Source organism: Ptychodera flava, chromosome 4, assembly GCF_041260155.1.
Source record: "Ptychodera flava strain L36383 chromosome 4, AS_Pfla_20210202, whole genome shotgun sequence".
NCBI classification, from domain to species: Eukaryota; Metazoa; Hemichordata; class Enteropneusta; family Ptychoderidae; genus Ptychodera; species Ptychodera flava.
Genome location: NC_091931.1, coordinates 36863421 through 36890323, shown reverse-complemented (window position 1 = coordinate 36890323; position 26903 = coordinate 36863421). Strand labels below are relative to the sequence as shown.

Below are 26903 nucleotides of genomic sequence, written 5' to 3'. Positions count from 1 at the left end.
GTTCCACCTCAGATCACAGTGAGATGGCTCTCATTTTAAAAACATTTAGGTTCAAAATGTTGATCAAATTTTGATATGTCACATTAACTGATATTCTTTCACATTACGCCGTCTTAATCTTATTAGTATTACAAAAAATACCGTAAATCGCCAACTTTGGCGAGTTGAGCTAGCGAATTACTAAGTCTACTTTTAAGGGTGAGAGTCGTTACACTAGTATCTAACATAAGCGGTGGTGATCGACGTGCCTGATATCAAAGGGAGTGCATACCTAGTAAACGTCTTTTCTTAAGAGAATAAATACGTTCAGAATCAAGAACAAAGTTACAGAATTCATGGCCAATTTTTCAAGCTTTGTGAAAAGTGATGATGGTCTTACATACACCTTTAATTTTCAAACTTCTAATAACATCGCAGTTGAAAATAAGTAGTAACCGTCCACATTCAAAATATCAAACATTTCAATTTGTTCTATCATTTCAGTGAATATCTTTATAACCTTTGAACTTTCGTGTAATATTATTCACTTATACCCAAATCGAAATTCAACTTCCCGTGCTTTTGGCGTGCATTTCTGTTATTTTCTCTTTATTTCATGACTAAACTAAGGATTATAGCTACAGGTCTGTGAGATACGCATGCTTTCTCTTTACTTCACAGAATATCGCTTTGCTGAAACCAGTAAACGGTCATCGATAAATCCATTATCATGATTGTAGTCTAATGATTAGAATCAACAATTCCTTATAAACAGTAGCAATTTTCAAAAACATAAGTGCTTTAAAGAGTTATTCTTAACCAATAGTCTACGTACAATCCATATACACATAGACTTAAAGCAGCATTGGTGCCAGGGAGTGTTTGATAAAACACCCGGATGGGCAAAACACCTTCCAATACGACCTACGGTAATTGGCTGATTTCAGTTTTCTTCTGACGCCCTGATTATACTGTTTTTGAATAAATCATCTCACCACAACACAAAACCGATGACGCTCCCCTTAGTGAAAGGGTTTAAATATTCTGAAAGAAGTTAAGTTCTGTTTTTATTGCATTAAAACACAAATGAGAAGCTGGTACAGACTTCAACTAGAGAAGCTCACAGTCCGTATTTATTTTTCAACAACTTTGAGTTTTCTTCAATAACTTTAAGGCACAGATCAACATGTCTTCGGTGGGTTCGACAGCTAAGTACACAAATTCTCAAGTTGAGGATACCACAAAGCATCACAGTAGACAAGAACACCCTGCCATCATCGATGATACCTGCATGAAGTTCCCTGTTGAATATTTCTCTTGTTTCCTCATCCCCAGTATCATAATAGAAGGTAACTACGCTCAGCTGCGGACTCGGCCTTGCCACGAATCCTTCGAGGGCTGTTGGACGTAAATATCAGAGTTGCAGTCATGAAACGAACAAATAACATCGTCGGCTCATAAGAAAACCGCCCCCTACGGTTGATAATCAAAAGAGTTTCTCACCAGTTATTTTCTGATAGAAGTATTCTGCCAGTAATAGCTTCTCCTTCAGTGCATCAGAAAACGCTCTCACTCCGAATAGCTTCAGCGGCAGCCACATCCTGAGTCCCCTGTTGATTAGAAAACACTGCAGATATAATTCAAAGCCTAAATAAACACGCCCTAAGTCGTATATTTTTAAAAGTTAAGGTATTCATATCATGAAAGCTGACAACATCATAGTCACACTACGATATTAAACACCGTGTTGACAGTTTATTTGTCTAAGAAACGAATTGTTTGATCATCCCGTTATGGGTTTCATACACCTACAAATCCTTGGTTAATATTTGAAACAATTTTTTCAAAGCAATATTTCTTATCAAGGGTTATGTGAAACCTCTTCCCCCCCCCCCAAAAAAAAAAAAACAACAACAGCAAAAAACTACATATTTTCAAAAAATAGAGAATCTAAAGTTTTGTGTGATAGCGATAGTTTACTCGAAGGATAAAGCTGGTACACGTTGAGGAAAAAAAAATTCAATTTTGGTATCAATAAAACAATTAAAATCTTGTCAATACTTTACGAAATTTAATATCTCATGTAAGCTGGACTTTAAAAAACACGGCAAATTTGTTTATCATAATCTATTCTCATTCTTAAATAGCAGGAATCGAAATACTCGCTTTTGAAATAAATGATGAAAATGACGATAAGCCCACTTTTAGAAGTTTATGCAACAAGAAAATTATAGGTATTTCAACAATGTTAAAATTTCGCAAATTTAAACCAGCCAGAATGGAGTTAGATTCTTTTGAAATTATCAAAAAAAAAGAGCAAAAGAAGACAAGAAATCCGGTAATTTGCAAAGGTTTACATATAACGTACACCTCTTTTTCATCCAACTCATAACTTCTTGTCATGCGAAAAAAAGTAAACCCTACGAATGTAACAATCTTTCGTCAATAAATCACAGAAAATTGAATTATTATTGTGCGAAAAGTAGTGATATTGTGCAAAAACTCAGAGTAACCTGCAACATTCCCTTAATAGCTTCTTTGCAGTAAAGGATCGGCCGTTAATATTCAAGTAAATAATAGGCTGTGTTTTCGATAAGTAACTGAAACAGAACAAATTTCCCACTACCTTGAATGTTTTGACTGTTCAAAGGACAGATCACAAGGGTTGTATTCATCCATTCCAACGGTGTCCTGCAGCATGACAGCTGATACGGACTGAACATGTGACTCGTACATTTTACGCCCATCACGAATGACTACGATTCCCAAACCAAAAGGTAGAAACAATCCTGGAATGTAAATTTGTTAGGCTGAATATTGAAAAAGGAAATACACATATACCAGGTATAGCAAGTCTGTCTGTCAGTGTGAGTATGTATGTATGTATGTATGTATGTATGTATGTATGTATGTATGTATGTATGTATGTATGTATGTATGTATGTATGTATGTATCTATGTATCTATCTATCTATCTATCTATCTATCTATCTATCTATCTATCTCTCTCTATCTATCTATCTATCTATGTATGTGTGCGTATATGTGTGTGTTTGTGAAAGGGGACGGCGGGGTATAGGTAATGGACATTGTAGAAATCCACTCAACGATACCATGAACATTCCTTAGGCCTAAACCGAAAAAGATCATTGATGCCGCACTCCAAAGCGTCACAAAGCTGTTCCTCTACTCTATGTACACGAGAGTCAGTCCTGCCTTACAAAAGTTATTATATATGTACATGACACCAGTGTGCGAAATTAACGTCGGTCCGACGGTCCGAGACCGACAGATTTCTCGTCGGGTCGAAAGTTTTTAGCAACATGTCGGTCCTTATGACCGACTGAAATTTGGAATAAATAATGAAAATTTCTCCGTCAAGACCTGTAACAGATGCAGATGATGACTGACTCTGAATCATGTGGTTCAGACTTGAATGCCATGCAGCTATCAATGTTTTCCACTGTGGGAGTGCGGGGGCAACAGGGGATATTGATCACACTTCGTGTCCTGGTAGTGGAGAATTCAATTTCTATGGTACGCCAGACCGGGGGGGTTGACAATGTCGCGACATTGTAATTTTTGTCTCGCGACTTTTTACATTTACGAATAGTCTAATCCCTCATAGCACAGTGCAGCTGATTACATTCAGATCAGTGTCAATTATGGCCATGCATGCAGATTCTAGCAATGGAATAAATTGATTTTGGTGCAAGAATGCGATACAATATTATAATAATACTTGTCCAATGAGTGTAACCCTGGTATAGTAATGTTAGCATTAACTGATCGTGGTTTTCAGCAGAATCGAGTGTCTGTCAAACGTTTCAGAGTCATTTTAATAACTTTACGCTTTCAAAGGGCGATGAGACCCAGCAATTGCTCAGACAAAACTTTTCGATCAGAAAATATGCATTCATTTCCGCGAGTGGCGACGTGTGCCGTTCATTGTTGTCTGCAATTTCTATAATCGAGAAAAAAGTTACGATACTTGTCCTTTTAATTAAAAGTATAACGTCATCCGTTTCTTCGTGAATGCAACAGAGGCCATATTTAAGCATATTTATTTTTTGAAAAATTTTGAAAGTAATCCATACGTCATATCAAAATACATACGAGGTGCTTTCTCCCTTATGTTTTACATAACAATAGAAAGAACAATGTTTGCATAAAAAATTATTCATACACTCCCCTTACTCATGACTGTTTTCAGGGTACTAAGCTATTTACTCACGCCTCTACCACTCGCGTTGGCTAATTTCAGAAGTGATTTTCAGCTCTCCAACCATTTTCAATTCAAAATATCACATGCCCAGGTGTAGTGTACAATTATACACAGCAATTTAGAGAACACCATCCCAATAGAAAGTCATGAGAGACAAACTTTCTCGCTTTCATCAGCCACATGTAGCCAGTGCATGAGCCTGTATTCGCCGGCCTCTGGGTGTTTGACATAATTTTATAGTCCGAGAGTGGGGAGATTTGACATGGCTAGAAAAAAATTTCAAATTCTCCTAGGCCTGTTAGTCCCATAGTACCCCCCTACGTGGTGGAAAACATTGAGAAATGACAGTGAGGTAGATGAGGGCTGTGATCTTTTTCAGATTCCAAATCATGTAGCTGAATGATTCATTCACTTATACTATTCTGCAATCTATGTGAACAATAGTCATTTTCAGAGAATACTTACTGACTCTTTTGATAAAAGGATATGAAAAATTAATATTACAACATTCAAAAGCATAATATTGGTGGAGAAGTTGACTTTAATTGTCGTTAACAACTTCATGTATTGAGGACCGGCAGTTTTCTGTAAGGACCTGAAGCTTTGACAAGCAGTGAGTTACGCCTCGCAAACTGGAATGACATCCCGTTATCTGAACAACCGTATGGTTTCAAAAAAGGGTCACAACATTGTAGTAAGTGTCACTTGGCACATAAATACGAAACACATGTCTGCACATGTTCACCGACGCTTGACCTTTTTGTCTTCTGAGATGGTTTCTTCCAGCTTCTGAACGTCCATGTGCCATTTCTCTCCCGTGACTGGGATTTCTCGAACGATGATGTCACCCATGCCCAGCACCTTCAACGACTTGCGTACACAGTGATGCGTTGATTGTGTAATGTAGACGACAGAACTGTGATGAGAGTAATAAGAGAAACGCGGAAAGACATCAAGACTACGTAACACAGACGGGTTAGCGAAAAAGCGAGATACAAACAACGAGGACTGACTGAGAGAGGGGGTTGTATTCAATCTTTTTGCCTGTACACGGTACATGTACAAGGACTGAACGCGATCTTAGAAAATAGGCAGATTTGAATCTTCTCCTACTACCAACATTTTCACGAAAAATTAATGTTACCGATAATTCTGTCTCAAAGAAATAACATGTAATCGTTCTATCCTAAGCGTACATAATATTTCAAGAATTCTCCATGAAACATTTGTGTACAAATGAAATATTGATAAAAATTCCTGACCAAGATATTTTTTATATTGCATCAGCTGGAACGAAGATTTCCATATTTTGACAAGGGTTCTTACAAAATATGCAAAGGATTATCTAACAATCAATTAGCAACGAAATGAAACGATGTTCAACTTAATCTGACAGTACATCATGAAATCATTGTAAAGCTGTCATGTATTGTCTGTGACTCCAAGGAGAAAGCCGGTAACAATCCTTGTTTTGTTTTGTTTTGTTTTGTTTTTTGACAGTTAACGTTCAACTTGCAATTGTCCTACAATTTGAACTTGATCAAATTATAACGTGCGTAGGAGGGGAGGGACACGCTTCCTCAATTTATGAGCTGAGTGATATTGTTCAATTTTGGTGATTTAATCTCAAAGTGCCGGTCACCTTTCAAAATCTCTTCCCCTTATAGCAAGACTGTCCCTCGCAGTTGCTATGGCGATGAGAGTGGCGGATGTTCCGCCAGAACATAAGTTGCCGGCATGATCTTCGGGATAGCCAATGAGACCCGCTAGCCACGATATCAACATATTTTCCAAGCGTACTGCTTCGGGGGCGCCAAAGAAAACCCCTGAAAAAAGGGTGGAAACTTTCAAAATTAACACATCACGGCTGTAGACGGTTGAATATAAATGTGTGGTAACGGTATGAATGGCATTTTACTCAAATCATAGACCCTCGAGGGTCTATGCTCAAATAGGCCGAGGAATATTCTCGCAACGGGATTGCGTGCCTTTGTGTACAAGACGTAGTGTGTATGTAATGTCCAACGAGCCCTATTCTTACCTGAATATCTGTTCGTCAACGCTGTAAAATAGTCTCCAAGCGCAGCTGGATAAATACTTGATCCGGGTACAAATCCGAAATTCACCCCGCTGTTTGTTTCTAACCCTGTCTTCAAGACGTTGTCTTCGTACAAATCTAAAAGATCGTCTTTACGGAAAAAATATTGATCTTCAGATAGCAACAGAAGACCACAAAATAGCGTTCCCATTCTGTGTTTGAAGGTAGTATGTGCCTCGAAAGAGAAAGACTAAACTTTCGCTCAATCTTTCCTTAATGAAACTTTCAACCATTTTCATCATTCCAAATCAAGAATAAAAACCGGGATTCACCGTGCAAATTTTGATGATTGGGAAACAAATCACGCAACATTTACCGATATTTAGAATTCACCTTGTTAACTCCAGTGGGGGATTAACAAAACTAAGACGGTGAAAACTGTTCTTATTCCAATGATGTTAACTCAGTGACAGATATTCGGGCCCTCAAACTTTTAAATCCCTTTTGGTCTACATGGGAAGGGGGGATATTTTAAGCTCACGGAATAAAAGTTTTCACCGACCCGATTTGACTTGATATTTGAAAGAGAACGGTTGAAAGTTTGCACGACGAAAGTCTGGGCAAACGTTTATAGGCCTATAGGTCTTTCATTTTTCGAGGCGAGAACACCTTTATAGTGCGTTCGTTCTAATTTACGAAAGTCTATAAGAGTTATCACTGGTGACACAGTAAACAAGGAAGAACTTGTCCATTTTGTACACACTGGCCCTTCCAGTCGTTTGGAAAAACGTGTCCTTTCACCCGCTGCTGTACCAGACTAATTTCTCACAAAGTGTAATCAACATGGCACAAATAGTGTAGCGTATGGAAATCCGGTCGCGAAATGCGACCTGCGACTTCAAAACTGCGATCTGCGTCCTGCGAGTGCGAGTTTGAAAACATGCGACCTGCGACTTCGGCATTTTAGACCTACATGTAGGTGTAACCTGCGACTTCACAACAGTGACTTGCGTCCTGCGTGTTTGTCAAACTGCGACCTCCTGAGTCGCAGGTACGTCACAGTCACAGTCACATCTCGCAGGCAGGCCCACAGTCGATCTGCGACTTACAAACTGCGAGATAAATGATGTCTAGAGCTGGGTGGGGTGCATGGTCACCGGAATCGAATTACAACAACCACAGAATACTTCTTTATGCTTAAACTAGGTCATTTCGATCTGTGAAATAGCCACCACTTTAGGAAACAACATATATAACTACATGCTTGTTGAAGTAGGCCTATCAAAACAAATTTTATACATGAAAATCGGTGATCAGTTAAGCATTGTCCCTTTGAAACCGGACTTTGAAAGCAACCGAACAACACGTAGGCCAACACAGCTGTGTCATCGAACTGATCGAAGCTCATCTCTTTCCTAAATGACACCACCTATCACTGATATTACTTGTGACTGCTTTTCATACTCTCAATGAATACCAAATACCTAAAATCATGGATCAGGTCGTGATCTCGCAGGTCGCAGTTTCAAACTCGCAGGTGGCAGCTAGGCCAGAGCACCTGGATGTCGCACGTTGCAGTTTGACAAACACGCAGGACGCAGGTCGCAGTTTGAAGTCGCAGGTCACAGTTACGAGTGGAGTGATACGTACCGGCCGCCGCGTACTATGCATATAATAATTGGCATAGTACGCGGCGGCCGGTACGTATCACTCCACTCGTAACTGTGTCGCAGGTCGCATGTCGCATGTCGTGACCGGATTTCCATAGTGACATGCTGAGATGTGGAAAGTGACCAATTTTCAGCGTGCACAACCTGACTCGGCCGTACCTAAGGGACTGGTCAGTTTCTTCAGCCTGGGGGGGGGCCGGTGGATTCATGGGGGGGGGGGTCACCCTGTTTTTGACTTTGGTGATGGGGGGTCACCTTGTTTTTGAAATGCCCAATAGGGGGGGTCAGTGTGTTTTTGAATTTTGACACAGGCTCATCATTGCCTAAAATGCTAGTGTCAGCCACAAATTTCATTATTCAGTTGTATTTTTCGGCGCGCCCTTCGGGCGCGTAACTTTAATAATCAGTCATATTTTTCAGCACACCCAACTTAAACATATCAAGCATACATACATCAGAGATATCTGTATGTTCAATATTTTTCAGCGTGCTCTTCAAGCTCATTACTTTAATATATATCAGACATTTTTCAGCATGCCGTTCAGGTGCATGACTTTAATATACGAGGCATATATATCAGAGATATCAGGATGTTTCATATTTTCGGCGCGCCCTTCGGGCGCCATACTTTAATAAATCAGAGATATCTTGATGTTTGCTAAGTGAAAGTGTACCATTATGAAATCTGCATTTCATATGAAAAGGATGACAATTTCTGATACTTTTCTGTTCTCTCTATGAGAATTCAGTATGAGAAAGCAACATGCACAAATATTTCACAATATATATTTGATACAGTGACTTATTTTAGAGATAGAAAAATGACAAGATATCTTTCCTTCTCATTGATGCAATTATTTTCCTTTGTGTCACAGGTTTTCTGTAGAAAGATGCTTTTTATGAACAAAATAACAGTTAAAAAGGCAGTTTTTGTCATTATTAGCTGTGCTTTTATGGTTTCAATGTTACAAGAAAAGGTCCTCTCAGACACTGTACACATCAGATTTGGCTAAAAAAGCTCTCTAAGGCTCCTCAGGAGATTTAATTGGATGGTTGGCAAGTCTTTACACCCATAAAAGTTTTGATTCACTGCTTTTCCTCTTTGATATTAATGATTGACATCCATTTCTGTACAACAGTTCAGGACATCTGGTTAAGCATAGAAAGTGTGAAATACATTCACAGCTCATTCAAAATAAAGCTCATTCAAAATGTACTGTATTCAAACTTTAAGATTGACACTTTGAAATTCCTATCTTACAACTGACATGTCAACAATTTCATTAAAACATAGAATGACTATTTAAAATATAAATATATGTAAAATGTAAAATGTAAAATATAATATAATATATATATATATATATATAATATATATATATATATATATATATATATATATATATATATATATATATATATATATATATATATATAATTTTTTGTCCACCTTTTGCTTTACCTATGTCGCGCGCCGGGGGGGGGGGGGTCACCTTGTTTTCGAAATTTGGAATAGGGGGGGTCACCCTGTTTTCAAAATTTGGCATAGGGGGGGTCAGCCACTTTTTGACGTCGGCAAAAAATAATCCACCGCCCCCCCCCCCCAGGCCGAAGAAACTGACCAGTCCCTAAACTTGACCCATGATCAGTCATCGGCTAATTCAATATACCAGACTGTGATTTCTCTTTGGGGCCTACGTAAGGCCGTTGTTGTTCTTCGTTGTCTAAACCATCTAAGTACTTGTCTGCTCTATCTTCGATTATCTTCATCCACTTATGTCGATCTTCTCTTTCCGGTTCAAAGCATATTGTATTCTTCTCAAGCTCTTCCAGCGTTGCTGTGAGCTCCGCCTCAGATTGGCTGAAGAGAAAAACGAAAATAAAACATTCCCCCAACACTAAACTCCGCGCTGATTACAAAATGATCATTTTGTATTTCTGACGAGCGGACAGTAAAATCTGACATCTACACAACTGGGGAAGGTATGAGCCACAACTTAAAGACAAGAATGTTTCTTCCTCAAGTTCTCTTTTATGTTGTTTATCCTTCCCTCAAGGTCATGTCCTGCACATTCTCCATCACAGTATTAAACCTTTCCGTTTGACCCTTGAATAAAAAGATCTCTTGGGGTTAGATAAATGGGAACAGTAACATTTGACACTGTGACACTTACCCGTTCTCTATATAAATATTTCTTCTACCTATGTTTCGCAGAAACATGTGGCATTGTCCTCGGACCCAGGCCGCGCGGGAAAATATACGTTGTACGTTTGCCATCATCTGTCATACATCTAGTATGGTTCCTTCCACAATAAATAAAGATGAAATTATTCATATAATATACTCTGTGACTGAGAGAGAGAGAGAGAGAGAGAGAGAGAGAGAGAGAGAGAGAGAGAGAGAGAGAGAGAGAGACAGAGAGAGAGAGGGACAGACAGACAGACAGACAGACAGTCAGGGAGGGACAAACAAACAGACACAGAGACAAAGGCAGACAGATAGATAGATAGACGCACATTCGGAGACAAAGATTGAAAAAATTAACAGAGAGAACCAGATGGGATGATTTCACACTGTTACTTACCATATACAATGTTTACATTCCTTTGACTGTGACAAGTAGACAATACAGTTCCCAAAACTGCTGAATGACCGCCAATTTATAAAAACTACGACTCTGAAAAATCGGAGCCGGGAACTTTGCCGTCGCCAAAGACAACTTGTTAGTACTTACCTGGACTAAAAGAAGGGAAGAAATTCGGTGTATGTAAAGCAACACAAAGCAACACTAACTTGACCTTGTGGCGCGGATTTAAAGAGGCTGGACTGTGCTGGACATATCACATGTCTTCCTTCAAACCATGTGTTCTTGACATCAGTGTGCTTCGACATAAGTAGGACAGCACCTTTATGTGTCCTTTGAATGCATCACTCTGATCTGGGTAGCGGTCCATTTTATAATGACTGGAATTTAAAAACTAGAAACGCCCATTTGGATTTCCCATTTAGAATTTCCAGTACAGATGTAATGTTTACATTTCGGGGCAGAATAATTTTTCATCCCTTTATATAAAAAGATGTTGTTGTTGCCAGGTCGTTGTTTAGGATAAACATTTTCGGTCATAGACTAATTTTAATTTTTATGCCAATGGCGATGGTTTGTATTCACCGGTACATGCACCAAACAAACAGTGTGGAAATATAAATGTAAATTGGAAACCCCATTGTTGTTTCAATTATGATTATTAATAAATTATGGTTGAGATTAATAAAAACATATTTTACACATTTTAATCTGCTTATGTAAACAGCCCTCTGGAAACCCTTATTTAGTTCACAATCTATGCAAAAATATACAATTGACACCATTACCCATGTTCAGTCCACGGCAAAAGTTACTACACAGTGCCTGCCATGCAACGGGCATCGCATACCTGATTTATGGACAGGCATTGAGCATTCTAACGCCCTCATCGACGGAAGATAAGAAACATCTGGCTAAAACTGAAAACGAGGTGGAACATAACGCTGTGTTGGTTGAAGAGCAACTACTGTGAAGATATTGACTGTGCCGATCATCTCCATCTATAAATAAGGTAGTTGCATGTTTCAAACGAATACACAGAGTATTCCCTGACTCCTTTAACCTCAAAGCCGTATGCAATTCGCAACGCCATCCTTGTCCGTCCGCTGAATCACTGGCCACCAGCGAGGTGAGGGCAGACATCAGAAGCAGTCTGCCAGCAGCAGTGTGGTGTACCAGCACAAGGGCTGCTCAGTATCAGCACTGCACTGCAGCTGCACAAGCTGCCGGACAGGTAAGCAACTGAATTCCAAGGAGTTCATAAAGCTTGACATCCCTCTGGATACTTCGGTTCGATTTGGTCCTACATGTATGTTGTAGGCATTACGGCTCTGTCATAATGGAGGCAACTACCTCCGTGGAGGTTCTCTTTTGTAGCTCCTTGGTGCTGGCACACTCCCTCCCTTCACAGTCACACAGCGCCGCATGAAGAGCAGGCCTTTGGAGTTACATTGACTTTGGAGTTACATTGCATAAAACACTTTTATAAAGAAGGCACATAGCTCATGATAAAGGAAGGCACGTTAATTCTCTGGAAAACAGACCACATGCATCCAGTACTCAGTCATGTAGTATTACTAATACAGTGTGATGTTGTTGTAGAACACAAACTGACAAAGAGCGTACTAGTAACCACTGTAGGTTTTAAGTGCAGGGTTCTACTTATAGTTTTCCATATCAAAGACAGACAGTTCAAGTTATCAAATACATTTTGCCAACAATTAATGCTTTTGTCATACCTAATAGTGTGTAAATTGTAATATTGCGTAATTGCTCTAATAGCGCATACCGTACACCAGTCCGGGTCAGCTCCAAAATTGGAGACGCTTATACCATAATATTTTCCCTCTCATTAGCCAATCAGCGGCCAGCGCGCTATCAGTAAAAATTGTATTTCCTGGCAACCTCCACATGCGTCCTTCGTTACGTACGCCATACTGTGTCGAACTCCCGCGCCGTATTCTGTCATAATGTCGATCAGTTGTGTGGCCACTCTGTCAAAATACAATTTCAAAATCGCGTACCAGTTTTATTCTGGCTAAGACAACCAAACCCCATATATCGCTGTGATTCCTAGACTCTGGCTTGAAGTCCTGCGAAATATAAATCGTGTACCTACACAGATCGTTCAGAATACCCCATTTGTATCGGAGATGGCAGCGATACAAATTCTACCGTATGGGGAACAGTTGTGTGGCCACTCTGTCAACACATTTTCAAAATTGCGTACCATTTTTAGTCTGCGTTTGACAACTACAAAACAGGTATCGTTTTAAAGCTCTGACATTGCTCTTCTTTCTTGCAAAATGTTATATGCTTACCTACACAAATAACCTTTATAACAGTATTTCTAATAGAGATGACGAACATCCACAAAATGATTCTCGGTACTTGAGCGAAATCGATAAACTGGGGGTAGAATGAATCGTCAATATTTCGAATATTTGTTCACTAATCGGACTCCTTGTTGGACATGACCTTCTGCAGAACACGTGGATTATGTTGACTGTCGAAATTCGTCGAAATTCACAAGACAGGGGCTTAATAAGCGGCCCAAAACTGCCGATCACACTTGGTGGGTAATTTGTGACCCAGGGTGACCTGTACTTTATTAATGATGTAATCTGGTCGATGATTGGCTGAATGCCGGAATACATTATCATAATGAGTCTCCAATTTTGGAGCTGACCCGGACTGTACACTTGAACACTTGAACTCCTAATGCTTTCACTGTTTGAGATTGCCATTGAAATGTATAGTTTTGTCTGTCTTTGTTTCAGACCAGACTGTCATATAAGTGATGACATCATCTGCTTCGTGTGAAGATACATTGTACCTCAGTTACTATGACAATGATTCGGGTACCCTCTCTCTCGAATCTCAAATTACTCTCTTCCTTCACACTTTCTGCCAGTTGACGTCTTCCGTGTGCAAAGTGTGTCTCGTGAGACCTCTCATAAAACGGAAGGTTTTCCAGCTGAATACCACATTCAAGATCCCGGAGTCACTACAATACAATGAGATTTTGGATGAAGGGAGCGTTCCGCCATACGTGCGGCACTGTGCGCCCCCAGTGTTACTCTTGAGAAATGAATACGCCAGCTGTTGCTGCTGCGGCCTTGCCAACATTTTGAGGAACTTGGTGTACAAAGGAGACAAGGAACATCCGGAAAGAAATCTCACCAGTTATTTGGTAGGTGACAGCACTCCCAATTATGAAATATTAATTAGTGCAGATTTAAAATAGTGTGATACTGCAAGGACATAAGAACAACATCTTTTCATGTCAATTGTATCACAACCAGTGTTTCATCTAGAGAGGGGACGGGGGATTCCCCCTCTGTTGACATGTTGGCACCCCTTGTAATTTTTCAAGGGGGGGACCAGCCCCCCATAAAATGGTGCCAGTCACACCTTAGAGATACAAGTAGAACATATGAACTGGTGAAATCCCCCTAAATTTTCTGGTAAAGGGGAAAAATCCCCCCTGTTGATGCCACCCTGGATGAAACACTGCACGACAATATAAAATATTGGATTGCCATGCCAGGACAGTAAAATAAGCACAATCAGTGCTTTTGGAAGTGGTTTGGCTTCATTTATTACACCTGCACCTGTGATGAGCTGACTTCATGGTTGAAAAAAGAACATCACTTTTCACTGTTCACCAAACTAAATTGTCCAATCCTTTTATTTCCAAATATTCAAATGATCCAATAACAAGAATGAAAATCCAAACATATGTTAATCAATAAAGTTATGACACATCAAAACAATAAAAAAGGCTTGTTAACAGATCTATGATTTGAAGACGTCACCGTAATGACTCAATGTAGAATTTCTCTTGTGAAACAGGGGGTAAGAAGTAACACAAAATAAGGTACGGTATATGTCTCTCTTGTCACACATCTGCAAAATTCATTGAACTATTGATATTACAATCTGTTTCGTGATGGCTTTAGCATTCAACTTCAGGGTGAAGGTTTAGTTTTGAAAAGTTTTCAATCCGATAATATGAGGCGACTTTTCAATTACCGTCATGCTCATCATGTTCTGTGTTTATTTCTTTGGTTTATTTCCATATAAAGCGTTATCGTGTTGCACTTGACAGGAAAAGACATCTTTTCCTCCCACAATTGTAACATTCTTTCAGTCTTGACAGATCAGACACGCTCTGATCAGACACGTTGCTGGTCTGACGGATCAGATATGCTGCAGGTCTGACAGATCAAACACGCTGCAGGTTTGACAGATAAGACACGCTGCAGGTCTGACTGATCAGACACGCTGCAGGTCTGACAGATCAGACTTGCTGCAGGTCTGACGTATCAGACACGTTGCAGGTCTGACGTATCAGACAGGCTGCAGGTCTGATGTATCAGACACGCTGCAAGTCTGACAGATCAGACTAGTTGCAGGTCTTATGTATCAGACAGGCTGTAGGTCTGACAGATCAGACACTGCAGGTCTGACAGATCAGACACACTGCAGGTCTGACAGATCAGACACGCTGCAGGTCTGACAGATCAGACACGCTGCAGGTCTGACAGATCAGACAGGCTGCAGGTCTGACAGATCAGACACACTGCAGGTCTGACAGATCAGACACACTGCAGGTCTGACAGATCAGACACGCTGCAGGTCTGACAGATCAGACACGCTGCAGGTCTGACAGATCAGACACGCTGCAGGTCTGACAGATCAGACACGCTGCAGGTCTGACAGATCAGACACGCTGCAGGTCTGACAGATCAGACACGCTGCAGGTCTGACAGATCAGACACGCTGCAGGTTTGACGTATCAGACGCGTTGCAGGTCTGACGTATCAGACATGTTGCAGGTCTGACGTATCAGACACGTTGCAGGTCTGACGTATCAGACAGGCTGCAGGTCTGATGTATCAGACACGCTGCAAGTCTGACAGATCAGACTAGCTGCAGGTCTTATGTATCAGACAGGCTGCAGGTCTGACAGATCAGACACTGCAGGTCTGACAGATCAGACATGCTGCAGGTCTGACAGATCAGACATGCTGCAGGTCTGACAGATCAGACACGCTGCAGGTCTGACAGATCAGACACGCTGCAGGTCTGACAGATCAGACACGCTGCAGGTCTGACAGATCAGACACGCTGCAGGTCTGACAGATCAGACACGCTGCAGGTCTGACAGATCAGACACGCTGCAGGTCTGACAGATCAGACACGCTGCAGGTCTGACAGATCAGACACGCTGCAGGTCTGACAGATCAGACACGCTGCAGGTCTGACAGATCAGACACGCTGCAGGTCTGACAGATCAGACTTGCTGCAGGTCTGACAGATCAGATACGCTGCAGGTCTGACAGATCAGATGCTGCAGGTCTGACAGATCAGATATGCTGCAGGTCTAACAGATCAGACACACTGCAGGTCTGACAGATAAGACACGCTGCAGGTCTGACAGATCAGACACGCTGCAGGTCTGACAGATCAGACAGGCTGCAGGTCTGACAGATCAGACACGCTGCAGGTCTGACAGATCAGACACGCTGCAGGTCTGACTGATCAGACACGCTGCAGGTCTGACAGATCAGACACGCTGCAGGTCTGACAGATCAGACAGGCTGCAGGTCTGACAGATCAGAAACGCTGCAGGTCTGACTGATCAGACACGCTGCAGTTCTGCCAGATCAAACACGCTGCAGGTCTGACAGATTGGACACGCTACAGGTCTAACAGATCGGACACACTACAGGTCTGAAGGATGGGACATGCTGCTGGTCTGATGGATCGGACACACTGCAGGTCTGACGGATCGGATACCCTGCATTTCTGACAGATCAGACACACTGTAGGTCTGACAGATCCGACACGCTACAGGTCTGATAGATCAGACATGCTGCAGGATGTAACGCCAAGACTGAAAAAGAAATTGCACAATGCACTGTATTTGCCCATATTGTATTCACACAAATTATGCAGATATATGTAAATGACTGTGTGTCATTAAAATATGGTAGCTCTACCAAAGTGAGCTGGCCAACCTCAAAATGTTGCAAATGCAACTAAATCATAAGCTACACCCTTCTCATTGTTTGGTATAAGCATAGCTTCAGTGTCACAACAGCTTAACAGCTCAGGTACAACGTAATTCCAAAGAGAATTTGAAGCCATGGCTTTGTGTTGTAAACTAATGGGGCTTCCCTTCTATCTACTCCCTGAGATTCACGCATGCTTGATGGGTAAAGTTTCAACATGTCATACCATAGTATAATTTTGGAATTTTACAGTGGCAATTTTTATCAAATACTAGGTCCTAACACCGGAATAGGGGTTTTCTTTGAATGCAGCTCAAGTGTAAGAGTTTTTCAGTTTTATTTGCTCTGTGAATATGTCCAATTATGCAAAATATGCAGCCTTCCCACTTTCATTTAGATCATCTCTGAATTACACGCAACTTCTATTAATAATATGATAATAATTCACAATCTGTGTGTAGTTTTTGTGTAATATTTTCCTTTCTTCATACACAGGGCTACAACCAGACATGTTTGAAAGCCTGTGCTGAATCAAGTCAGTGGACAAAACTCTGTGAGATTGAAATGCCAGCAGCCATTGAGGAGTTCCTCAGGACGGGTTGCCATGGTGATATCCCTCTGGCAATACTGAAGTTTGAAAATCTCCTTTCCCAACCCGTGGCTATGTCAAACATCAACAAAAAGCGCCGAGAAGTGCATAAAATGATGAATCCTGATAACTTTGTTAAGAGTCGGGGCAAATGCAAGCATGATGGAGGGGTTTCCGAAAGTGATGAACAGGGCTCACAGAGTGAGACATCAAGAGAGAATGTCATCGTGAACACAGCCACAAGAATGCAGAATATGCAAGTTACTGGTACGGAAACTGTGGAAGTGACAGCGCCTATGAAAGAAATCATTGATGATGGATATATCGCAAACGATGATGAGAATTGTCATGACAACCAAGACAGGACAGCATCTGGAGCGACAAGGAGGAAGAAGAAGTGGAGGAAACCTCACTCCAGGAGGATTATCCCGACAGAAAGTTTGCCAACATTGCCTCACCTGTTTGCGGAGGGATTTGAAGTCTCGCTGGCCGATCTGGTGCTATTTCCCAGTCTTTATCATTACATCGCACACACGATAAAGAACGACGTGTCTGACATTCAGGAGAAAATCCCACAAGTATTTCAGTGGTACAAGAACATGCTCACTGTACCATACGTGACCGAAGCATCTGAAATGTGTGGACTGACTCCATTGATCACCAGAGACTTGCAACCAGTCAGTCAGCTGGATGAACTCAGCATTCTTCAGAGTGAGGATAGTTTGAAGCTTCAAAAACTAAGATCCAGGTAAGATTTACTGTTAACTTCAGCATCAGAACATCAGAATTTATAGGAATAGTGCCAAATTTATTGCAAACTACATCACAGGATGTTCTAAACAGCAACCATAATGTGCATCAATGAAAAAGGCCCCAAACAAATCTTTGATGGCAGTCTCAGATATCATAACAGAACATTTTGCAATAGCTGACTGTCTGAACTTCAGTGTATCATATATAATCTTACATTGTCCATTTCAAAAGACACAGTTCATTTGTATTTACAAATTTTGATTTATAACGTTATGAAAAAATATCAACTAAATTTTGTTGTCATTCCTTGAAACATGACAATATTCTGAGAAAATTATTTCCTTCAGAAAAGTGAATTAAAATAATTTTGCACTAGACAGCTTCACAAGTTCAAAATATCTGATGAGTTCAATTGTGTCTTTACAGGAAAACAATCAAAACTGCCTTGAAGAAGGAAGTGCCTGGCCTCTTGGATAAGCTTGCCTCCAATGGAATTGAAACTGCCTTCAAGAAGCATCCGTGTGAAAACATAGAACTTGAATGGAATGATTTTCCAGAAGATGTCAGGCCAATTCAAGGTAGCTTGCATTTGGAAAATTACAGTGGAGGGTGAAAGCAGGGGTATCAGTGCTCAAGCTGTCATTCCTCCTCCAATGGCAACTTAGAAATGTGTAAAAACACAGACTTGAGGGTAGTGATAAACAGCAACCTTAACCATGCTTGATGCATATAGTTTACTATAGAACTTGCAATCTGTATATAAATCTGTAGCTCTCTCTCAAAGAATTTTGGAAAAAATGTCAAATCAAGAAGCCGATGAGAAAAGTCTCAGAAACCGTTGGAATCCATCTCACTTTGCCGGGAATAAAAACTAAAGAGTAAACTATACTTTATGTGCAGACACATGTAGATGTAACCTTTTATATTTCCATGTTTTTGTTATTATTTTATCATCTCAACACTCAAGAGCTGATGATAACAAATTTTTCTGAATTTCGTTTTCCCTTTCAGGTGATGTGACTGATGAACGATCTCTTAGAAAATGTCATCAAGTTGAGAATATTGTATCAGCTGTACTGACAATAGCACAGCCCGGAGATGTCATCGTTGATTTTTGTTGTGGTGCTGTAGGTGTAGTTATGAATTTCTATTTTTTTGCCTTCAACTGTGTCAGATTTTCATAGTGTATATTACGTATGTGCTCCTTCAAATTGTTGCTTGTGAGTTTTCTCAATAAGCATCAGTTAATGCTGAAAGACTCCACAGAGAATACATCACGTACTGTGTTTTAATTTGTGTCCTGGATTTTAAATGTACTTGATAAATCTAATAGTGTACAGTACTTGCATTTCACAAGGTGGTTGTTACTACAATTGAATCAAAGGTTTCTTTAGCTCATATTCTGTCTCCCATGGGCTGACAGTACACAGTTACATCATGAAAAGATATGATAAACTGGAAATTCCTTCATTTTGAATGTCAGTGGACTTGATCATGAACAGTGTCCGACTAAGAAGAACCAGGACAATCTTTTGTGGTTGTGTGTAAATTGTGAAAAGTTCCCATATGAGCAAGAAAAACTCTGTTTAATCAATGAAAACTTTCACTGAAAGGTCGCATTGTATATTTCAGATATTTTTAAGCACTGTCTGGTCAATGACAATATTTACTGCTAAAATTATTACTATATTTGACCAGTCAGTCATTTATGTTTCTTTGTTTAATTTTTACTCTTTCTCTCTCCATCAGGGTCATGTTGGAATCACACTGGCCCATCTACTGCCTCAGTGCCATGTATTTCTCATAGAGAACAAGATAGAATCATTAGAGAGAGCGCAGAGCAGAGTCGTTGACCTCAAGATGAAGAATGTCACGCTGTATCATGGCAACCTGGAATACTTCCTGGGCAGTTTTGATATCGGGGTGCGTGTTCAGCCTTTATAAGAGATGTGACAGAGATGAGAATCATCAGAAAATGCTCTTTGTAGAGCTGTCAGTACAGTTGAAATATTGATTACAGTGGCTTTATATTTGATGCCTCAAGTTATAGCTGTAACATCATTAACTTTCAGCTGTAAGGGAGAACCATTTGATTTCTGGGGGGGGTATGGAGGATTTTGAGAAAAAAAAATTTGTCGCAGGTGAGATAGAAGAAAAAAAAAAATTGATCCTGCCATGGCCTGAGAAAAAAAAAATTGTCATAACAGACAGAAGTGAAAAAAAAAATTGTCACAATGCACCAGAAATTAGCAAAATTTGGAAACCTATTCTCATGTATTCTTTGCCGGCGCGCCGCCATAGGCGGCGCAAATGTTTTTACAACAAGCAATTCTTATGTTTTTTCCCAGCACTTATGATATGAGCATGCACTACATAGGTCTACTACACCTCAGTGCACTCATTGTTTTCCTTCCCTTTCCTGACCCAAGAAATCATATTTCAGGATTTCTGTTGCAATATCTCAATGGCATAGGCACTATCTAAAGGGGACTTTTTGACTTCTGTAAATTGTGAAAATTTTAAAACAGAAGACAGGAGTCAATAAACTAGTGTTAAAATCAATATAGTATTCTCTCAATATAAATATATTAGGAAGATGTACAAGTTGACAATGAAAAATTGAGGAACAACAAATGTAATGAAATACAAGGGAGAGGGTCACTAAAAAAATTGAAAACTTAAGGGGGCGTTACTCAAAATGTGGAGAGGAAGAAGGGGGACGGGTTACTCAATATATTTTGGCGAAATAAATTGAAACACATCTCAGATTGCACCATTGCACACATCCATTTCTCAAAATTTTCAATGCGAGAGGGGGGTACCCCCTCTCGTGCTCTCCCCCCCTGGCTCTTCTAACAGTGTTACTGGTAAAAGACAAATTTAAAATACCTATCGGATTGCACTACACTGCACCATGGCGCACATCAATTTCTCAAAATTTTCACAGGATCTAGGACAAAACTGAACTGTTGTGAATTCATCCTTTATTATCACAGAGACATGTTTTCATACCTCAGTTCAATGACCATTTTGACAGTTAAACATACCATATTCATGCTTTTCATTAGAAGCTGGCAGCTGGAGAAATGACACAAGAAGGTCACAAATTTTCCGTTCCTGTATATTTATTTATCTTCAGTCTCTGGCAAACAGAACTGTTTTTCACAAATTGTATTGTCATTGTTTGGTTGTTGAATATTGTGACACAAACACTGATCATGCATAAAATGTAAAAAAATATTGCAGTGTTCAATGTCATTTTCAAACAGTTTTACCAAATGCAAAATAACCTGAAACTCCTCTCAGATTGCACCATTAAACACATCAATTTCCCAAAATTTCCAATACGAGAGGGGGAAACCCCCTCTCGTGCTCTCCCCCTTGGGGTGTTCTAACAGTTTCACTTAGTAAAAAAAAAATTAAAAAACACCTCTCAGATCGCACCAGACTGCACCATTGCACACATCAATATCTTAAACTTTCCATGCAAGATAGGGGAAAGCCCCTGTGACACTTTCCCCCTAAGCCTCTCACATGTTCTCCCCCTGTACTTTCAAATTCTGCCCGGTCAGATATCCTAGTGAAAACCTTGTCATAATACCCATCCAAATTAAACAATATACTATATGGTTAGATACTGCGTGAGCTTTTATATCTTTATTTTATTGTGACTTGCAATTTCATTTTGATGGGTTCACCTTTTTTGAACCATCATGAGATAACTGATGATAGTCTAGCAGAGTACATCAGGATTTCAAAGGTCTTTACTGTTAAATTGCTGTATTTTGTAAATTTTACAAATACATGTATTTGTATTTAACTTTTCTAAGTGGGGGATCAGTCAAAATTTCAGAGTTAGAGAGGGGAGTTACTCAAATTCATCATGGTTGACGGGGGGGGGGGGGGGGGGGGGGGTGTCACTTGAAATTTCTGAGTTTCAGGCCGTAAATAATGACGGCTCCCTTATATACAACGCATCACAAACTTGATGACAAAGAAAAAAAAATTTGCATTGCTACTCCATTTGAAAAAAAAAAATTGATGAAACTCTGACAGTAGAAAAAAAAAATTGCTGTCACTGTGACAGGAAAAAAAAATTTGCTCCCATACCCATTTCCTCCATACCCCCCCCCCCAAAAATCAAATGGTTCTCCCCTAATTGTCACTAAAAACAATTACATTGTAGATCAACTGCAATCAACTATATCAGCTATCGGTCCTGATGGAGTTGCCATATGCTGGTTTACTGTAACTAATCATTGAGTCAGAGACTTTGAAATGTGTGGTGATACCAAAGCTAATCGTTTACATTTGTATATACAATGTGTCTGTCTGACACACAGAGTTGTGGCACCAAATTTAAATCCACTGTAATTGCAGAGGTGAACAAAGTCTATCAGGTTCAGCACCGACAATTTTTTTTCTGCTTTGATTTCTGAAATAGCCACACTACTGGGCCAACAAATTCGCACATGTCAAGGGTGTTTTGATACATTTTAAAGTCCCTTTCTGTTATTCCATACCCAGACTTTTCACAAATGTGGAAATTGAGCGTGAAGTGCATGATCTTTTATTGATATAATAATCCGGATATAAGAGTATTTTTACAAATTAGCTAATATGTCATTTCTTTCGCAGGTGTCTTTACATGCATGTGGTGTTGCTACTGACATGGTTCTTGCCAAGTGCATCGCCTGTAAAGCAGCGTTTGTCTCGTCTCCTTGTTGCTATGGCAGCGTACGCAATACACATGTCATCACATACCCAAGGAGTAAGACATTCAAGCAGGTGCTATCTGAAGAGGTTCGTACCATTATTATGGGGATTTGTTAGATATTTCCATGCTCAGTAAATGTGGTCAAATTGATAGGAAAAGCCCTATTATGTTTAGGGATGGATAACGTGTATCCTTCACATTTTTCACAAAACGAGATCAGTCTTGACTTTTGCCAGAGATGGAAAAACCCAATGCATGATATCTAGATGACAGAATGAAGATTAGCATATACTGCTGAGTTTTCTTGATCTCATGCAGGCTCATAGTTTGTTCATGCTGATTCGTTCTTCAGTTTTGCTGAGAAGAAAAACTTGAGCAACTGCTGGCCCCCATGCGTACAGCACTTCCCGGTCATTGGAAATGTCCTACCATACCTATGCACAGAGCTTATCCCTACAGCAGCCACAGATGATGGTATGCTTGTTTATTGCAGACAAGTCACTGTACAAGAGCTATGATTCTAGTATAGACAAGCAATAAAGGGATGGGCATGGTAGAGTTTCACCTTTCTTGTGAAGATAATGTATCTCGAGCCTGCACTTTATTTAAAGACTATTTTCTATTGCACTGTAGGAGTATATTCTCATAGGACATGCTGCTGACCAGACTCCATGGCAGTTTGAATCAGACACTGCCAAGCAAGGTGAGGATTATTTGTGCATACCATATCTTCATTGCCACACTCTGTGAATTAATTCCCCATGTAATCACACTTTTTTCTTACTGTTTATGTGGGTTTTTTTTTCTTTTTTGTTATTTTTTTGGCTTTATATTAAAGTTTAACTTTACTCATAAATGAAACCACCTGCAATAGACAAGCCTGCCCTCAGCACGAAAAGAAATGGCAGTAAATGATCACACAATCAAATACCAGAAATGCATCATCAAAACAATCATATGACAATATTTGTATCTTAAAAGCCCCAATAGCTGTTAATCTGTGATAACTTACTTCAAAATATCCTGAGTTTTCCTAGAGTTTTCTTTGAATAAGTACTGAAAAAGTGTATGACACTGTCACAAGTGTCGAAAGTGACATGGAAATTCAAACGTTTTAAAATCATTTTACTCACCATTTTCCAAAACTTGTCATGTAACAGAGACGGAAAATAAAGATGACAGCAAAAAAATGTCGGCCATCGTGTGTTGTGCATTCAAGTAAATGGCATCATGCTTGTTTCTTGTATGATCACGATGGGTATGTGCAGGAAATACTGTGTTTTTTGTACTTTTCCGTTGGGGCACCATTTTATGAGTGCGGCATCCATTTATTATTCAGCCTGTTAAAATGTGTAGGCATGGTCCAAATCAGTGAAAAGTGATACTTCTATACACGTCCTTCAGTTAGCACATTATCACGAACCAACTTTGATTTGAAAATAAAATCATGAAAATAATGCATAAAATTCTCAGCTATTGGGGCTTTAATTATGAAGTGAAAAGCTGACATATTTCACAAGACATGTACGGAAAACGAGGAGGTCAAGATGCAGTGACCTTTGGATATGTTAGCTACATGATGTTTGCTACATGATTAGCTTGTTTTCATCATGTACCGGTAAGTTGTAAATAAATTGCAACATATTAATTTGAGAAATTAGAGCCATGTTGTATGGGATTTTATTTGTGCTGTTCATGATCTGCATAGCGCCCTCACACACCCTATTCTGTTTCTAAAATGCAGCCTGTTGTTGTTATGGCATGCAGTCTTGATTGCTAACTTTCATTTGTAACAATAATGTAGACTGATTCCATGCTGAATGACTAGAATTTTATAGTAACATTTTCTGCAAGCTATGGAATAACCCTCATTTTGTAGTTAACTCCATATTTTTCATTTTCTCCTCAGGTAAGAGGTGCATGGGATTGATTGATGGAGACAGAGCAGAAAGAGCCAGAGAACATGGTTACCTAGTAACAGTCTGCACCATGCAGCCGCCATCTTGCACACCCAAGAACAATCTACTGATCGGCTTTCCACCAAGCTCATGACACCACTATACACAGCTCTAGAATTTGCATTTTAGCTTTTTTATCGTGCAAGCTGTTTTTAAAAATCAAATCTTTGACTAAACTTCCACCAAATTGTTCAAATATTGTCGGCTTTATAAAGATGAACCCTGCTGCGTGCTGGTTGTCAGCATTTTATCAAGTGTACTTTGAGGCATGACCCCAGCCACTTTGCCAGTGTTAAACACCGACTGCGAGATTTATTTTGTCTTTTTCAACCACCCTAAAAAAGCACCCACAGACCTGGCCTCAACTACCTCATTTTCTCAAGGGTACTTAAGTTTTATTCTTCAAAATCCAGCCTTCATATAAGCTCAATTTGTTGCCTTTTGTCAATTGTGCTCTGAACATTTTCATGAGTTTTACATGTAATGTGTTTGAAAACTACTCAGAGTGTACATAACAGTTTAAAAGAAATTGTTAATAATATGGACATCATTGAATTTTTCGAATGGATTTCATTTAACTTACTTTGCAGGTGAACATTTCGGTATTGCAAAGATGATCCTGGAACCATGGTCATTTGATGTGAGAAACAATAATTTTTAATGAAGTTTTTATGTGAATAATTGCATGACTGTTCTTGAAATAAAGTCTGTAGAGGGCGCCCTTGTCACTGTAAGCCTGAAGATATGCCAGTGACCTGGCTAATGGAAAGATATATATGTGTACATGTTTTAAAACCACTCTGGTTTAATAAAATTAGAATGTCTGTGAACATGTGTTTTTAGAGCAAGACAGTTGTCTGAATTTTAGAGCTTTGTTTTTAAAGAGTCAGCAAGGTTTACCTCATACTGTTGAAGTTTTGATATAAGGTCAAACAAAAAAAATGAAACATGCTCAATATTAAACAAAATGTACTATGTAATTATGATGTGTATTTATTTTCCTTTAGAAGGAATTGAGTCACCAGCTGGATGACTTTGTTGACCATTAACATCCTGATCCAAAACGAAAAGTCGTCTAAAATAAACGTATCTGGGAAAGGAATGCAATATTTTTCAGTTAATACCTCAGCAAGGCATTCCGAATGATCTCTGGATCAAGATGTTCACTGATTTAGCCACTGCAGAAGGAAAGTGAACAATAATTTACTCCTTTGAGTAAACAGTCTCCACAGTTCATGCTCTCATTAAGGATACTTGAGAAAACAAATAACAGGATGTATATTGTTGGTTCTAACTTAAAGAGAGTATGGTAGTCTGATTTGAATAAAATCGTGTGTGCTGCCCTGACTACTCCAATAACTGATCTGTTGTCTTGTTAATCTTTGAACCCTGAACCCCCTGATGACCTTTGACATGGAGGGATTTGACCCCCACAAATGCTCAAGGAGGAATCAAAATGCAAATAGTAAATATAGATCCAGCTATTTCTGAAAAAAACTAACTCCCCTTGTTTTGTCTCCTGTAGGCAGTGGCAAATTCTGACCCGTTTTGCAAGTTATAGTATGACAATTAGGAATTATACTATATTGATATCGAACCCCTTTTTTTGGAAAAAGGAGAGCTGAAATGGTTCAGACTATGAAACAAGTTTTGAATGATAAACAAAAATACTGGCGTGTCGTATAGCTTTATAGATAAATGAAGAAAGAATACATTCTGTCAAAATATTTTCCAGAATTTTTTGTGGTTGTATTATTCCTTCTACTGGTCCATCTCGTAGAGGTGCTGCAAACGAATGCTTATTTACATTCAATGTTTCTCAGATGAACAGCAGCACTTACAAAAACTTCACCTTTACCCAAACATCTTTGAGAAGACTAGCTTTCTCCCTCTTGTTTGTGAAAATCATAAAAACTTTGATATACATAGTGTGGGCATAGAGCATTTCCTGACATAGCTATCCATGGTCCAGTTACAGAACACATGTATTGGCACGTCTTCCAACACTTGCGTAGGCTGTAGAGTGCAGCCATCAAATAACAACAGGTGTTTATCATTTCTAGATCTACTGGAAAGTTCATATCCCTGGAGAAATATTACAATATATATTAATATTAGTCTGTTGACAGACGTTTGTTCCTCTGGACCCCATCATGATAGCTAGCATTACTGTACTGTCTTATGTATGTAGGATGCATGTCTCTCTTTTTCCTTTCTTTTTTTTCTGCTGTGTAGGAAAGATTTTTGGGTTATGACCTCTGTTTGATCTTGCATGTACACAGATTTGGAGAGGAATTATTTTAGTGCTAAAACTATAAATTATCAATTTTTGATAAAACTATAAATTTAAATTATCATTTGCAATTCTG

At 39.5% G+C, this 26903-nt stretch overlaps 1 protein-coding gene across 1 annotated transcript; it reads left to right on the top strand.

The window, feature by feature from the left end:
- Positions 1 to 11401: 11401 nt before the first annotated feature.
- Positions 11402 to 26257, top strand: LOC139131634 (glutathione S-transferase C-terminal domain-containing protein-like). Its single transcript, XM_070697777.1, has 9 exons — positions 11402 to 11731; positions 13278 to 13690; positions 17013 to 17854; positions 18286 to 18437; positions 18871 to 18986; positions 19609 to 19782; positions 22498 to 22662; positions 23210 to 23279; positions 24486 to 26257. Exons 2-9 carry the CDS (start codon positions 13298 to 13300, stop codon positions 24626 to 24628), a joined length of 2055 nt encoding a protein of 684 aa, XP_070553878.1. The 5' UTR covers positions 11402 to 11731; positions 13278 to 13297; the 3' UTR covers positions 24629 to 26257.
- The last annotated feature ends 646 nt before the right edge of the window (positions 26258 to 26903 follow it).

Excerpts from the sequence above, each read along its gene's own strand:
- LOC139131634 (XM_070697777.1), top strand. The coding sequence starts at position 13,298 with ATGACATCATCTGCTTCGTGTGAAGATACATTGTACCTCAGTTACTAT. Across the intron at positions 13,691-17,012 it reads GAAATCTCACCAGTTATTTG|GGCTACAACCAGACATGTTT; the intron begins GTAGGTGACAGC and ends CTTCATACACAG. Across the intron at positions 17,855-18,285 it reads CTTCAAAAACTAAGATCCAG|GAAAACAATCAAAACTGCCT; the intron begins GTAAGATTTACT and ends GTGTCTTTACAG.